Genomic DNA, 16711 nt, shown 5'->3' with positions numbered 1-16711 from the left:
TTTTGTAGATTAAATAATTCACATGAAGGAATGGATAACCATAACTTGCTACCAGTGTTTTTTTTTTTTTTTTTTTCGGGGGAAGAAAAAAAAAGCAAAGTGAAAATTATGCTGCTCTAGTGGTTCACATGATTGACTTGTTGAAATTGGTTAAGAGAATTAACACGCAACAAAATCAAATCAGTGTTTGAAATATCCTGGATATCCAAAAATTTAGGGAACGATATGGAAAGATGCACGATATTTCCGGAAATCAGTCAATTTCCTCGATATTTTTAGGAAATATCCAATGTTTGTAGACAATTTGCAAAAAGTTTGTAGGAAATATCTATGACCCTATGCATTCTTTGTTTTTTTAATTTCTTTCTTTATGGTATTAGTTTTACTTCAATAAAACTTATGCTGCTTTCATGACAAAAAATTCAATTAAGTTATGTATAATTTATTCTTTCTAGTGAAATGCTTAATTTTATTATTTGTCATTATAAGGAAGTTTTTCTTCTCACATATCACATACTTATTATTTACACAGTATCTAATTATTAATTCTTGATTCATACATGTGTTGTGGCTTCATATGACATTCCCTAAAAAATAATTTAAAATTTCCATGTTTTTGAGCAAATTTCCATCATTTCTGTCAAATGCAATCTTTATCAATATCGATATACACGATATATTCATTGATAATTCCATAAATTTACCTATCGATATTTCCACCGATTACTGATATTTTAAACACTGATTCAAACAAGTCACATCCTTTTTTTCTACGTTATATACCACTTTTGCTACGAAATATTGTGCCCAAATGTTGGCAAACATTGCCAACTAAAAAAATGAGGTGCAAGTGTGCATCCTAATTCTAAACGTGGACAGATATACCAGATTAAATTTTATGGATTAATTAATCAAATCACTGTGTTTAATGAGTGATGAACTATTTTGAATGTCTCGCTTTGTGCACAGAGTTGCTCCTCTTTGTTTGACTCTATGAAAACTACCAATTTGGTATTCTCAATTTAAATGCAACGTCAATGATTTTTGGACGATAAATGACGGTATTGCCGTTAAAATATCTAATGAACACACAGAAATACGTGGGCTCCGTCTAATTTATCTTAAAAACACGTGGTTCTGAATTGGGCATCACATGCCATGTTCAAGGTGGTGGGCATTACATGCTATGTTCAAGGTGGTGGGCGTCACATGCTATGATTGTTCAAGGTGGTCGGGTGCTTTTCAATGCGGGTTTCATTGCTCCTGCTTATGGGGCTACTAAATCTAACACCAATAACTAGTTGGGTTCTTGGATCATTTGGGCCTTTGCTCACTAAACAAAATTGAATTAATCAAACCTTTCACATTTTCTAACCCATTATTTTCATTTGCTATGACCACTTTAGGTATGCTTACTTGTTTGGAATGAGTGATGTAATGAACCACGACATGCATAGAATGAATGGGTACGGAGTCAACAAGATCCACTAATCGATATGACTCATGAATTTTCAAGTATTGAATTACGGTTTTGAAGTGTAACATGCACTTTTGATTATGTTTCACATGCGAATAACCGCATGATAAATCAAGATTCAGAATAACTCTACCTGGCTTGAAGGGCTTGAATCATCAACTTTTCGTTGAGTGGACAAGTAGTTGTAGAGCTACCAAATCTCTCATTTTTCAGTCTTATGCATGTTGGGGCAGGTATATCATTTCTAATTCTTGGAACTGGACACGACTCGTTTTAAAATGAAACAGGGCGGGCTAGGCCGAGTATATCATTTCTAATTCTTGGAATTGGACCTAATTCGGCCCATTTGAAATGGGCCGGTTTGGGTCGGGTCCAATTATTATTTTTTTTTTTTCAAAAACAGATTATTACTTTGGTATCATTTATTTAGGAATCAAGCAATAACATTCCCCCTTTGTAAAACCTTGCCTAGCACAGCAGCAATAATTCGATTTTCTCGTTTGATCTCAAGCATAATAATGAACTAATCAAGTTTCAAATACAAACAAATCACAAAACCACCTCACCTAACATACAAAAAGAATCAAATGAGTCAGCTAATCATAAAACAAGACTAGGCTTTTCAAGCATGCAAAACAATAAACTGCTTAACCACATTGGTAAACTCAAAAGGTTGCATTGCACAAATTGGAAGGAGATTCAGTAACCCAATCGAGTGCGTATTATACAATAATTGGTAGTCTACCTACCTGTCGTTCATAATCGAGTGCTTAAAAACCCTTTGAAAACTTATAAAAGATTGTTGTAATCTATCTATCCCTTTGTTCCTAATTCAGTGCGTATTATAGTTATTGGTAATTAAAACTCCCCGGTTTGTTAAGCCTGCAAATGCAAAAACCAAGGTCCCAGACCCAGAGTACGATATTAATTAACCAAAATAAAAAAATAATTCAAAATCCCTAAATCTAGAAAAACCCAAATTCCTTAAATCACTAAAAGCTATATTTGAATACCTTTTGTTTGAAGATTTAGCTTCGAGATGGACTGGTTAGAACCGTGAGGTGGTGGTCGAAGTGGAGAGGAGCATATGGTGGTGGTCGGAGAATCAGAGTTGACTTCAGAGGGAGCTTAGTTATCGAGATTCGAGAGGGATGAAAGTCATTTTGGACTCTGGGATAAAGAGATCGAGAGGAATGAGAGTGAGAATTGAATCGACGATCGAGATGCGAGAAGGATGACTGAAGAGAGGAGATTCATTCGAGTCTGGAAGAGTTTTTAAGAAAGTCTGAGAGTGAACTACAGACTTTGAGACACAAGACCCTTTTGAGTGTGAGATGCTTGAACTTTGAATAGTATAGATTTCATCTCCAGTATTAGATGGTGGATACGGTCCCAGCCAAGGGCCTGTATCTTCAGAAATTAAGACCCTGCCCACCCTGCCCCGCACCGTTTTGAATTTAGAAAAATATGGACCCGCCCCAAATTGCTAGTACCCTCTCTTACTCTCCCTCCCTTCTTCTTAATCATTTTCACTCTCTTGTCTTCCTTCTTCTTCGTCATTCTCTCATATTTTTTTCTTCCTACATCTCTCGCCCTTCTCCTTGTTCTTCTTCTTTATATTGTGCCCTAAATTTATGAATATTTTTTTTATTCCTAAGAACAATTGTGATTTTAGATTTTAGTAATGTTTGAAGTATTTGATTTTGAGGTTCTGACTGATTTGGATGCATGAATTTTGAAGCAAAAGGACAAAAATTTGAAATTGATCTTGCATAAGTGCTGGAATTTTAAAACTGACCTTGTAGAAGTGCTCAATTTTTTGAAATTGATGTTGCAGAAGTGATGGAATTTTGAAACTGATATTGCATAATTGCATAAATTTTTGAAAATGATATTGAGAGATGCTGAAATTTTAAAATTTATCTTGTAGAAGTGCTTGAATTTGGAAACTGATCTTGCGACGATGCATAAATTGTGAAACTAATATTGCAGAAGCACAAAAAGTTTTGAAATTGATCTTGTAGAGATGCAGAAATCAATTTTTATGGATCTAACATCAGTTTCAATTTTTATAGAGCCGGACTAGATTTTAAAATTTTGGTTTACTTGTTTCTGAGCTAGGTTTGTTGAGATTTAAGGTTTTTTGTTATCCTTGAAATAATTCAAAACTAGCGTTTTGTGTTTTTGTCTCTATGGGTAAAGCTCTCTAAAATTTTCTATTTATTCTTAAAAAGCTATATTAGTTACATTTTTGGTAAGCAAATTGATTCTCATTCTATGATTCCACTTTTCACAAGTTAAGCAATTATAAGAAATCGTCTTCTAATCGGCGAAATGATGATATTGTCACATCTAACTTGCTGGTTGGGTTCGTTAAGCAAGTACACAAGCAGGTTATTCTACATTAGCATTTGTATTTACTTATTTAATTAGTTATTCATTGTTTGGACTCGACCCAAAGATACTACATGCTTATCTTTGGAGTACGTAACGCAACGAGTGCGTAGATGAAAAATAGTCTATGTTCAGTTTTAATTTCAATACAATAATTTTATGTTGTTATATGTGTATTTTGATAGGATGGGTAACCTACTGAGAAGTTCTCGTGTGAGTTCCCAGAAACAAAACCGTGAGGGCGTGGTGGGGCTCAAAACGGACAATATCGTGTTACGGTGGAATCAAGCCCGGAATGTGGTGGGGCCCGAGCCGGAATGTGACAATTATATTAAATTCAAAAATATTATAACTAAATCTTAATAATGATGTTTATATCAAAAACAAAACAATTAATTCCATTTCTAGTTCCTTTCTATTTCATATTTTGAAGAGAAAACAATGACACAAAAATACAAATACGATAAACTACCACACAAAATAAATATTTTGACAAAAAAACAATCACAAAAATACAAATACAATATATTACCACACACAATATTTATTTAATATTTTCTTACAGTCGAAATTAAAAAATAAAATAAATATTTTAATGAAAAAACAATGACACAAAAATACAAATACGATAGACTACAACAAAAAATATTTATTTTATTTAATATTTTCTTACAGTCGAAATTAAAAAAATTCCAATAAAAGAATCAGCAGCTATAAAAGCGGTGACTTGCTCTACTGATTCTCATTTTCTTCGAGGGGTTTTTTCCTTTCTTTTTTTTTCCCCCTTTTTTTCGGTTTTTCATTTTTCATTTTTTTTTCATCTTTTTCCTTCCTCGTTTCCCTTGTAATTTCATCTTCGTTTCCGTGAAACCCTAACCCTAAAATTGCAATTGCACAGCAATTTGTATAAAATCCCCAATTCTCCGCGTTGTGTGAGGAGGATAATATGGAACAGCCGAGGTTCAAGCAGCAAGCCATGATACAGCAGTCGCTTTACCAACACCCTGCCCTCGTAGCTGCCCCTCAGGTTCTTATTCTCCCCTTGTCTCTCTCTCTGTGGTTTAATTCTGGTTTACATGTTTGTTCATTTTGCTGGTCAAAAGTTTGAGTTTTTTTATTGATGTTTGGATATGGGTATTTGTGTATGGGTTGAAATTTGTGGGAGATGTTTGGCCAAATGCTGGTTTATTTCCATTGGAAATATTTACGTATGGGATTTTTGTGTTTGGTTGATATGTGGACGGCTTTGTTTTACAAGGATCCCAAAAGTTGGATTTTTCCAGAAATTTTTGTAATTTTTTTGGGGATTTCTGTTTAAATTATCTAAATTTATCTGTTTATTGTTGAAATTTTGTATCAACTGTATTCAAGTGATGCTGTATACTTTTTGGGTAATTATTATCCATATAGGAACCTTAATAATGTACATATAATGTGCCAAACTCTACTGTTTGGATATTTGTAGCTTGTCCTGCTTGTTATTATATCCTTGGTTCTATTAATCTACTGTCCGACGAGGGCATGTAATGTTCCGCATAATGAACAGATGGAACGATATCAGTCTCGGTTAATGGCCGTGCAGTTCTAAGTATTAGTGTTTGTTACTACTACCTCTAATGATTCTATGCGTGGCTTCCTATATAAAACGGAAAGTTGAAAAGGGAGAAACTCTTATCGGTTCATGATAAGTTTATTAAGATAGCTTGAAACTGAAGGGGTAGCTATTATATAATAGATTGGCCTCATTCTGTCAATTTTGTAATCATATGCAAGATTGTCTCCATGCCCGTGGTCCCTTTTTTATGTTTCAACTATTTGTTTGCTTATGCATCTCTTTAAGTTTTTGTGGGGAGTGTAAATTCATTACTTAGGTTTTTTTTTCCTTTTCCTTTTGCTTGTTTTTTTACATTCGTATTTTTGCAGATAGAGCCTATCTTGAGTGGAAATCTGCCTCCTGGGTTTGATTCAAGTACTTGCCGCAGTGTGTGAGTGTTGTATAGATATTTTGCTTTTTCTATTTTTGTTTATTTTTCTTTACAACTAGGTTCCTTTGTACTCGCTGAAAATCGTTTGTTTTCTTGCCCGAAATGTTTAGTCTTATGTAAATGAATGCAATCTATTGTGCTAATAATAGTCTGCGCATGCATAGAACTCGGGCACAGTTGCCTTTTGTCTGCTTTACATATATATTTTATTATTTAGGTTAAATATATTTATGATGGGTAATGAGCCATTCTATATTTGAACATCTGCTAGGTAGATTACTTTTCTCAGTCATTTTTTATCAGATTGCACGTTATAATGTTGTAATTCGTGAAAAAATGCAGTTATGTCGGAAATATTCACCCACAAGTTACTGAACCCCTTATGCAAGAAGTCTTTGCCAGTACTGGTCCACTTGAAGGATGCAAGCTCATAAGGAAGGATAAGGTGGGGTTCATTTTTGCCTACTTTGTGTGTTTTTCTTTGGATGGGAGGTTAGGACAGATGATAGATTCTTCTTAGTTCCATGAGAATCTTTCTGTTTTTAATATTTGAGGATCATTTGTGGATTCATATGATTAAATTCTGTTTCTCATAAATGTTGGTACTTTGCATTAGTGATCTCCTCGGTAAGACTTTTTACTTACGTGTTGTTTCCAATGTCTTCTCAATGCAGTCATCCTATGGATTTGTTGACTACTTTGATCGTAGGTCAGCTGCTCTTGCTATTGTGACTCTTAATGGCAGGCATCTGTAAGTAAAAATCTTCATAGAATTATGATAGGCTTTCGTTTTTTGGTGGTGTCCTTTGCTGAATGTGCTGTTTATTCAGGTTTGGGCAGCCGATTAAAGTTAATTGGGCATATGCAAGTAGTCAGAGAGAGGATACATCAGGTTTGTATATGCATCGGTTATTATGGAGTGATGTGTATGCATTGATTATCATGGACTGATATGTTCAAATTTTTATTTTCTTATGCTTGTTATGTTGGCGTGCAGGTCACTTTAATATTTTTGTTGGTGATCTTAGCCCTGAGGTTACTGATGCTACACTGTTTGCATGTTTTTCTGGTTATTCTAGTTGTTCGTAAGCTCCACTTCCGTGTCTTTTGTTTTTTTATTCAACATTGATGTTTTCTGTTATTCTGCTGATGTCTTTTGATATATTGGGTTATTTCTATTGGATAATTGAAGTACCTCTTATTTCAAACATACTCGGCTGTTTAAATTAATTTGATCTGATTCACAGAGATGCTAGAGTTATGTGGGATCAGAAAACTGGGCGTTCAAGGGGCTTTGGGTTTGTTTCTTTCCGAAATCAGCAGGTACTGAAATTGCTTAAACATTTCCCTTTGCGTCTTCCTTCTCACTCCTTGTTTTCTGGTTGGGCTCACTGTATGATTGTGCCACTGGTTTTTTTTTTTATTCAGGAGGCCCAAAGTGCAATTAATGACTTAAATGGTAAGACAATGTACATTCTTTTGATGGAAGTTTATTTCCTTGCATATGTTGTTTAGATTTTGGTTAGTGTACCCATTAAGAAGTGCTATGATGCCATAACTCTTAACTTGGTATCTCAGGAAAGTGGCTTGGAAGTAGACAGATTCGGTGCAATTGGGCCACAAAAGGTGCTACTTCCAATGATGACAAGCAGAGTTCTGATTCTAAAAATGTTGTAGAGCTGACGAATGGAACATCAGGTGAGCTGCTTCATTAGTCATGAAACAAGTTTTCATAGTTGCTTATGTATCTGTGGAAGTAAAATTGTTTGTGTTCTCCCTTGGATGTTACTATCCATGATTTAAATGAGTGGTGTAGCTCTTGTTATTTTTTGTTCTTGATAAGTGGGATGCATAAGAAACTATCCTTTTTGTTTTATGATGGCATATTTGCTGGGTGATGATTTGTCTGTAGATATTGCAGCTTGAATCTGTTGTCTACTCTTTGTTTTTCCAAAATGCTATTTTTAATTGTATGAAACTTTTTTGAATTGGAATCAGAAATCTGTGAGTAGTGATGATGTTAGATATGATGTTCACTTTCTAATTTTCTGCCACATTTGTGTTCCCATAATGATGAGCTTACTGTTTGTCCCTTGCAGACGATGGTCAGGAGAAGCCTAATGAAGATGCTCCAGAGAACAATCCTCAGTATACTACGGTTTATGTGGGCAATCTGGCTCCTGAGGCAAGGATTTCTTTTTTAACTCATGGACTATTAAACTGGTTGTGGATTGGCTATAGCTTTTCTTTTCATACTGTAATCGCAATATGTTCTTATGCAAATGAAGTCAATTTTAGACCAAGTACAGTTGAGGCTGAAATTTCTGACAACATAGGCAACCAAAGTGCTGAAGAACCAACTTCTTCAGCAAACTAATGTCAGCTTATCACCTCACTGTTAGTTTTGATTGTGTTTTTCTATGTATACGTGGTGGACAGCTGGCCCACTTTCAAAACTGCAAGATACCATTTTTATAAGATCATAGGTTAATTGCGTGTTAGTGACAGGATCCACAGGCAAATGGCTCTGGTTAGCGTGCCCAGTGGGCATAACAAATAAATGTCTACATTTGTCAAAGTTGCACAATAAACAAAGAAAAATGTTTTAAATATGAGTTACCATTAATCTGCAGGTTACTTCAGTTGACCTCCATCGTCATTTCCATGGCCTTGGTGCTGGAGTTATTGAAGATGTTCGGGTGCAGCGAGATAAAGGTTTTGGGTTTGTGAGATACAGTACCCATTCTGAAGCAGCTGTGGCTATCCAGTTGGGGAATGCTAGGTTTCTCTGTGGCAAGCCAATTAAGGTACACTCTTGACGGAGTTTATAATTCAGTTGAATTACCAACAATTGACAAATTTTTGGCAGATATTTTAGATTTCAGATGATTGCTTCTTTTCTTAGTTTACGAGTGAGGCATCGTGTGGAGCACGCACATATGCTTGTTTTAAATGTTTGTGATATGTTATGTCCTAATGGTGTCGTCAAATGATCAATTGGTTCGATCTTCTAATGTTTTTCTGTTTGTGTTAACAGTGTTCATGGGGCAGCAAGCCTACTCCACCAGGGACAAGCTCAACCCCCCTGCCGCCACCAGCTGCAGTTCACATGCCAGGCTTCTCAGCCGCTGACCTTGCGGCCTATCAAAGACAAATGGCATTGAGCAAAATGGGTGGTGCGCAAGCCCTCATGCTTCCGCAGGGTCAGCATGCTCTGAAGGCAGCCATGGGGATGGGTGCTGGAGCCAGTCAGGCCATATACGACGGTGGCTACCATAATGTAGCAACAACTCAGCAACTCATGTACTACCAGTAATTATGATTCAGAAACCCCTCGATATACCACGACACTGAGGAATAAGTGTTTGAGAAAACCTGTAGGATGTGTAAACGTTTTTCGGTTTCCCCTTTTTTATTTCGTTTGAAGAATTTTTTTTTTCTTTGTATTTTTTTAGATTTTTATGTATTTTTATAACTTACACCTGCGCTGTGTATGGTTACTATGTTTATGTTTCTAACATTTGGGGGTTATGACCTGACTCAGTTTAGCATAATCTTATTTACAGCATTCTATTAGCGAGTTATACTCTTAAGGAGCCTCTTTGAGAATAATTGTTTAAGATGGGATTTCATATTTCCAAATGAAGAGTCTTGATGGCTTCATGAGCTTCGGTTGTAGAGACTTCGCTTGCACTTGTCGGGATTCTAACATTTAAACGGTTGTATATTTCCCTCCCTTTCTCTCAAGTGACCTTGTCTTGTGATTATAGCACGTAATCGGTTGCATATCTCACTTATCAAGTGCCCTAGTCATGTGATGAGAGAAACAGAATAATTGCGTCCAAATTCTACCGTTAGGTAGGGCCTCAAGATTTCTTATGATTGGATTGATGGCTGGTACTGAATACGACTATCACATAAAATTTTAAAATGGATTCTGGCATATCCCACAATGGTTGTGGACAGAAGAATTATCCGCACACTTTTTTTTTGTTCTTTGCACTTGTTCATTTGTCTCTTGATTCCATTTTATTTAATCTGACGGCCAAAATTACAGTTGAGACTACAAGAAAGAAATAGGTATACGGAAATCAGTTCTCTCCCAAATATTGTGGCCTTACAAGTCCTTTCTAGAGGAGTGAGACCACATGATTGAACTGGACTTTCCAGGCATCAATACTCAATAGGATATTGATGCTCTCTGTTGTTGGACAGTTAATTTTGGGGGGTCACTGTCCAATTTTTGGTGGAAAGTCTTAAAAAAAGGGGCCCAACTGTGTCCGATTCAAAGGAGAAAGCTTTCAAATTTTCAATCGAACGGGACGGGATTTGTATACTTTGTCCTCTTCAATTCGTTCCATTACTGTAAAGCATATTTTGTAGAAATATTCCAGTACAGTAACACATCAGTAAGCACCAATCAGCAATAAAATAAAGACCAACAAATTTTTTATAGAGATTGTCATACGAACCGCTGCAGAAACATGAAACTGGTTTTGTATACACATACTTTTTTAAAAAAGAAAATTGTCTGTTATACGAACACAGTTTGAACCGTTAGATTAGCATAAGCACAATACTCATCCATCCAAGTATTATTGAAATCAAGGTGTATACTTATTCTTTATTATTCAAAATTGATCAAAATACAAGCTCGATCGATACTATTTATCCAAATTTTTCCTTCTCTTTTCCTCTTTCTTTTTTCTTGTTAATTGGAAAAACAAAAAAACTAATATCCTCATATATTATATATAAATGTATAGAGTGTATGGCCGTCTATGTAATTTTTTGCCTTAAATCACAAGAATCCCAGTAGAGAAGATCCCATCTTTGGAACAAGACGAGCTCGAAACATCCGCAGATCTCAAGGCTTCTAATCTGCACTGCTCTTTCCTCTCATCGGCAACTATCTGGGTTGACCGACATTCTGTGCTACAAAATCCTTTTTCTCCTCTGTAAGAAAAACATCACAGGAAACATTAATGACATAATCAAACCTAAATCCCAACAAAACAGTGTTAAACACAAACAAGATAAGGTTTCCAAGGTTTTTAACCACTCCCTTGCACTCAAGTTCGAATAGTTATCCAGTAGTTTAGATTAGGTTAATTAGAATACTGCTTTAATAAAGAACAAGAAAAAGTTGTTAAGATTGTAATACCTGTACATGTATATGTCCTTGCCATGGAGGTTTTTCTTGCACAAATGGCAGCAACTGAGGAAATCCGATGTAGGAAAAACCGAACTTTCAAGATCATCAGCACATATAGTCAAACCACCGCTACTGGCACGGCGGTGCATGGCACTTCCCGCGCAGTCACCACCGTCGTAGTACACCTTTGTGCATGACTTTTTTTGTCCACGTAGAGTCACGTAAGTATAATTCTCTGAACTATCTTCCTCAAATTCTTGGACACCTCCTGATGAAAACCCATCACAGTTTTGACCCGAATTCACCGGAATCGGGTCGGACCGGTTCGTGTTCGGACAGAACACAGCGTATTTTGCCAATATTTCACGTCCGTTATGGGTTGATTTTTCCAGGGCAGCTAGTATTCCCAACCCAACACCACCAACGTCATAGCTCTTTACGCCTCTAGGACTTGAAGTAGGTTGTATCTTGAGGTCCAGTGGACCTCTAGGGCTTGTGTCCGTGTCGGAAAACCCGGCACTGCTGCCGGAAACTAGGAGTTCCGATATCTTTCCGACCATCGGGAGAGGTCTCTTGCCAAACTTCAACATAATTTTTGCGTACAAATTTTATGTTTAGGCTCTCTCCCAATTTAAGAAGATTGAAATGGAAGTGTTTGAGTGTATTTGGAATGCTTTTAAGCTTTTCAGGCTCACCAATATATGATGGAGGAGTGGGTGGACAGTGGACTTAGTGGTTTGGTTTTCGAAGTGACTCTCTATAAGTTCTTTGACACTTCACAGTTTAATGTCAATTCTTGTGTCAACATTATAAAACATTGTTTTAAAAACATGAGATGCTAGAAATAATCTCACTTTTGAAAGAGTTTCCTTGATATTTCTCATTAGAATTATGTAAGTTATGATTGTTTTCAAACACCCATAAAATATTTGACTTACTTTACTTTATGGGAAATGAATTCGATATGATGACAAATAATAACCTATAACACTTTTTCTTTCTTTTACGCTCCTCCTTATACTTGTCCCCCAAAAAAAAAATAAAAAAAAAAAAAAAAAAAAAAACATTATTCTTTATATATTTTTGTTGTTTTCGTTTGCTTTAAAAAATAAAATAAATGTTGTATAAAACGTAAAAAAAAAAAGTATGTTTATCATATTCCTCCTTATTCATGTTTTATCTTTTTGCCCTCCTATTATTGTTTCTATACTTAATTCTTGAATTTGGTTACAATACCTACATGTGTTTAATATAATTAGCATCTCGACTTTTAGACATTGATGATATTATATACACGTAATTATTATAGGCAATCCTTTCATTCTCATTTAATTTGTTCATTCCACCTGTTAATAAAGAAAAAGTTAACTAAAGTGATGAATGTGACATCCCACATCGCCTAGGGGAGTGATCCTTATATGTATATTTTCATCTTTACCTAACACGAGGCCTTTTGGGAACTCACTGGCTTCGGGTTCCGTAGGAACTTCGAAGTTAAGCGAGAAGGGGGCTAGAGCAATCCCATGATGGGTGACCCACTGGGAAGTTGCTCGTAAGTTTCCAAAAACAAAACCGTGAGGGAATGGTAAGCCCAAAACGGACAATATCGTGCTATGGTGGTGGAGCGGGCCCAGGAAGCGATCCACCCCGGGTCGGGATGTGACAATTGGTATCAGAGCCTAACCCTGGCCGCGTGTGTGCCGACGAGGACGTCGGGCCCCTAAGGGGGGTGGATTGTGACATCCCACATCGCCCAAGAGAGTGATCCTTATATGTATATTCTCATCCTTACCTAGCACGACACATTTTGGGAGCTCACTGGCTTCGAGTTCCGTAGGAACTCCGAAGTTAAGCGAGAAGGGGGCTAGAGCAATCTCATGATGGGTGACCTACTGGGAAGTTGCTTGTGAGTTCCCAAAAACAAAACCGTGAGGGATGGTAAGCCCAAAGTGGACAATATCGTGCTACGGTGGTGAAGCGGGCCCAGAAAATGATCTGCCCCAGGCCGAGATGTGACAATAAATTTATAATTGTCAATTGCTCAACTATTCAAAATCAAATGCTAAAAACAAATTCATTAAATAATGAAATTTGTAAGTGTTGCATTTTAAACTTTTAGTTAATTCTCTATAAAAAGAATAAAAAAAGCTGAGTGCAGAAATTACTTTTTTGTGTTTAATTATTTAAGTTTTTATTAGGGAAATTTTATTTGAACTCATCTAACTTTTTTCTACATCCAACTTATTCTCTTCATCCATATTATTTTTTTATTAAAGAATTAATATTTCTTTAAACCCAAATTAATTACCTATCATTTCAAACCCAATTCAAAATGTAAAATTATCTTTACACTCATTCTCTTTATAAAATAACATATCTAATTGAATGTTTTTTTTCTTCAAATAGGCGTCATTTGCCCCTCTATAATTGCATATGCCGTATAGGACTGGCATTTTTATGGCTGCTTTTTTTTCTTTCTGCTACCACAACCCATCCATGGACTTGGGATCCAAGAGATCATTCCATAGAGTTGAATTTGCCAAGAGAATGTTATGCAAGCTCTAGTTCAGTCCTTTTTAAATTGAGCATTTTCATGTACTTTTTCATAAACTTTGAAGTGATATAGGGCTGGGTGTTTTGCTACTATGTTAATAAACAAATAAACAAATTGGAGCTATTTCGAATAAAAAAGGTGTAAGACATGCCACCTGCTAGTTCGTGGTTAAGGTTGAGCAATCTTTATTTGCACCAAGAATCAAGTTTTATGTCTTTGCAGTACTAATCAAAAGTCCTTACACTGGTGTTTTGGGGCGCATACAGACGGCATAGAAAAAAAAATACAATATAATATAAAAGTATGAAATTTAATCCAAAGAAGAAGCAAACAAAAGTATGAAATTTAATCCAAAGAAGAAGCAAACAAACAAAATATCCATAAATCGAGTCATACCTTAGTTGGAGGATTAAAAACTTCAAAATCACCATTCATCAATACAAAATTTTGTTTTTCTCTTTCAGAGCTATTAGAGTTTTAGTTGGAATGAACGTAGGATAAACAAAGGATGATGCTAGGGTTTAATTATAATATGTGGATCTATAGATAAATTTGATTTTTATTATTAACTTTATTTTGTACTTAATTGTAATTATATAATAAAGTAAAATAAACAATTAACATTTAAAATTTAAATAGAATGTATAAAAAAGTTAAATGAATTTAAATAAAATTTTTCTTTTTATTATTAGGTATTTTATAATAAAATTGGTTCCAATAAAAAGTCACTTGTCAAAGAGGCAATTGTTTGGAAATGCCCTTTTCCAATTTCTGGGACCACATGCTCAGTTGGGGCCCACATAAAATTCCTTGAGCATTATCACCGGTGGATTGGCTGCACGTGTCAGAAATCCAAAGGGATTGGGCAACAACAATAATTACTAAACCACAGCTGTGTGAGCCCACAGAAAATTGAGGGCCCATTTTTGTCATTGAAAACGACGCGGCCTGGTTTCTTGTTTGCAACTTTAAACGACTATAATACCCTTGCATTATGATATAAAGGAACCAAATACAATTTGTTAAAGAGTATTAGCTGTCCTCTATGTTTTATTTTCTCAAATTTTAATTGGTTGTAAAACGTGCAGTTTTCATGTAAATTTGGAGTTTGTTTGAAATTTCTTTTCTCTTAAATATAAAAATTTTGTTGTATTGCAAATGAGTGAAATTATTTCTATATATCGAGAATATATCTGTTTGAGTTTTACAATAAATTATTTATAAAAAACTTTAGAAAAAACACATTGCTTTGATTTTTATAAGCTTATGTAAATAAATATTAAATTGAAGATTTTTTTTATTAGCCCTGTACGTATTATTGAACACTATTCACATAATTTATTACTACATAACTTTTTTTAATCTTATATTATCAAGAGGCAATCCAGCATAGAGAGAGAGAGAGAAAGAAAAAAAAAAGAAAAAAAAAAAAAGGCAATCCAGCAGCATCAATTTTACATAGTAACAATTGTTAAAAAAGTAATCAAATTAGATGAAGTAAAGCAACCAAATTAGTTGAGTGAATAAATTTCAGTAGCTAAGGCTTTACAAAGTAATATTTTCACAATAGTTCTTTAGACGTGAAAAACGATTGAGAGAAATGCTAAGGAGATTTTTTTTCAAAATAGGTCTCTTCATGGGCTCTCTGCCACCTAACGTCAAATCCTATGGCAATATTATAAATTATTATTCTAAAACCGTAAGGTAGCAAAGAATCCATAGAAAATCACTTTTAAGATAGTCTTCTTAGCATTTCGCATCAATTGAAGGTGGACCAAAACCAAAATGAACTCTTGCTTCCATCGTCTCTTCCAAACTGATGTTCCAATATCTATGTGTCATTTGTTTATTATATCTTTTGAGTGGTGATGAATGCCTCTAATCTCAATGTCATTTTTTCTAGGGTTTTTTTTAATTTTTTTTAATTTTTTCACAAATGGTCCTTAAGATTGATCAAACTCATCATTTTGGTCCCTCACTTTCAAAATCAATCAATGTTGTCCCTGTCATTCACTAGCGCACATCAATTTGGTCATTCCGTTAAGATTTCGTCAACTATTCTATTAGTTTGTATGTCATACCCACAAATCCAATAAAATGATGACACATGGATTACACAAAATGAGGATTTTTATCGCAAATGGTCTCTTACATTGATCTAACTCCCCATTTTGGTTCCTAAGTTTCAAAAATTGATAAATTTGGTCCATGACTTTAAATACCGCACATCAATTTAATCATTTCGTTAAAGTTTCGTTAGTATTTTTTGTCCCACTGATCCAATCAATATGGCGCCACATGGATTAACTATAAGAAACTATTTTTTTTAAGATTTAAAACTAAAAGTAAAATAAGAAACAAAAAACCAAAACTTAAAAAAAAGAAAAAAAAGTCGTCGTCTTCATCAAGGTATGCTCAAAAGGAAAAAGAAGGCATCATGACACCACTAAAGGACTTGGCCTCCTGAACTCACTTCTCACTCTCTCTAGTTGGTTATAAATCCTAAATCCTATCAAATTTGAATTGAATTTGGATTTGATTTTATCGAATTTAGATTGAATTTTTGTTTCCAAATAGGGTTGTGGGGTGCGAGAAAAATGTAAGCGTGGAATACTCTTCTTTTGGTTCACTCTTTAAAAAATAGTTTCTTATAGTTAATTCACGTTGAGCCATATAATTGGATTAGTGGGACCACATTAACGGAGGGAATAAATTGATGCATGGTAGTGAAAGTCAAGGACCAAATTTATCGATTTTTGAAACTCAGAGATCAAATTGAGGATTTGGATCAATGTCATGGACAATTTACGATAAAAACTCTTATTTTGTGTAATCCATGTGTCACCATTTGATTGGATTTTGGGTCCCACGTTCAAACTAATATAATAGTTGACAGAATCTTAACGGAATGACCAAATTGATGTGAGGTAGTGAATATTAGGGACGACATTGATTGATTTTGAAAGTGAGAGATCAAAATGATGAGTTTGGTCATCTCATGAATCATTTGTGATAAAAAAAAACGTTTTTTCTATTTTACATTTTCTTTTTTTTATGTAGTAGTTCGGGGGATCGCCAATTCAATGTTCTAGAAAGAAAGGGAAGGGTTTTACTATTATATTACCAACAAAGGGCAGTTTTTTCAT

At 34.9% G+C, this 16711-nt stretch overlaps 2 protein-coding genes and 1 long non-coding RNA gene across 4 annotated transcripts; 1 reads left to right on the top strand and 2 right to left on the bottom strand.

Annotated features, from left to right (window-relative positions):
- Positions 1-2103: 2103 nt before the first annotated feature.
- Positions 2104-2939, bottom strand: LOC148690824 (uncharacterized). Its single transcript, XR_015957163.1, has 2 exons — positions 2491-2939; positions 2104-2359 (listed from the first exon to the last, which is right to left on the bottom strand). It is a non-coding gene; the product is annotated as an uncharacterized LOC148690824 (long non-coding RNA).
- A 1583-nt stretch (positions 2940-4522) lies between these two features.
- On the top strand, positions 4523-9432 carry LOC137733958 (oligouridylate-binding protein 1). 2 transcript variants are annotated; one of them, XM_068473183.2, is made up of 12 exons: positions 4523-4898; positions 5795-5856; positions 6199-6301; positions 6531-6607; positions 6687-6748; positions 6854-6941; positions 7104-7179; positions 7285-7315; positions 7435-7554; positions 7956-8041; positions 8490-8663; positions 8894-9432. In XM_068473183.2, the coding sequence occupies exons 1-12, from the start codon at positions 4818-4820 to the stop codon at positions 9170-9172; spliced, it is 1239 nt and encodes a 412-aa protein (XP_068329284.2). In that variant the 5' UTR covers positions 4523-4817; the 3' UTR covers positions 9173-9432. The 2 variants fall into 2 exon arrangements, with proteins under 2 accessions (XP_068329284.2, XP_068329292.2); XM_068473191.2 differs by lacking the exon at positions 5795-5856 and having other exon boundaries at positions 4596-4898.
- A 1019-nt stretch (positions 9433-10451) lies between these two features.
- On the bottom strand, positions 10452-11750 carry LOC137718752 (FCS-Like Zinc finger 13). The gene is made up of 2 exons (XM_068458293.2): positions 11021-11750; positions 10452-10812 (listed from the first exon to the last, which is right to left on the bottom strand). The coding sequence occupies exons 1-2, from the start codon at positions 11599-11601 to the stop codon at positions 10653-10655; spliced, it is 741 nt and encodes a 246-aa protein (XP_068314394.2). The 5' UTR covers positions 11602-11750; the 3' UTR covers positions 10452-10652.
- Between the last annotated feature and the right edge of the window lie 4961 nt (positions 11751-16711).

This window comes from Pyrus communis, chromosome 15 (assembly GCF_041283825.1).
Source record: "Pyrus communis isolate YQ-2024b chromosome 15, ASM4128382v1, whole genome shotgun sequence".
Taxonomy (NCBI): Eukaryota; Viridiplantae; Streptophyta; class Magnoliopsida; order Rosales; family Rosaceae; genus Pyrus; species Pyrus communis.
Note: the sequence above shows the minus strand (reverse complement) of the source record. Positions and strands in the feature narration are given on the sequence as shown.

Coding starts and splice junctions, on each gene's coding strand:
- LOC137733958 (XM_068473183.2), top strand. CDS start 4,818: ATGGAACAGCCGAGGTTCAAGCAGCAAGCCATGATACAGCAGTCGCTT. Junction 7,180..7,284: donor TTTCTTTCCGAAATCAGCAG/GTACTGAAATTG, acceptor TTTTTTATTCAG/GAGGCCCAAAGTGCAATTAA. Junction 7,316..7,434: donor TGCAATTAATGACTTAAATG/GTAAGACAATGT, acceptor TTGGTATCTCAG/GAAAGTGGCTTGGAAGTAGA.
- LOC137718752 (XM_068458293.2), bottom strand. CDS start 11,601: ATGTTGAAGTTTGGCAAGAGACCTCTCCCGATGGTCGGAAAGATATCG. Junction 10,813..11,020: donor AAGGACATATACATGTACAG/GTATTACAATCT, acceptor TTTTTCTTACAG/AGGAGAAAAAGGATTTTGTA.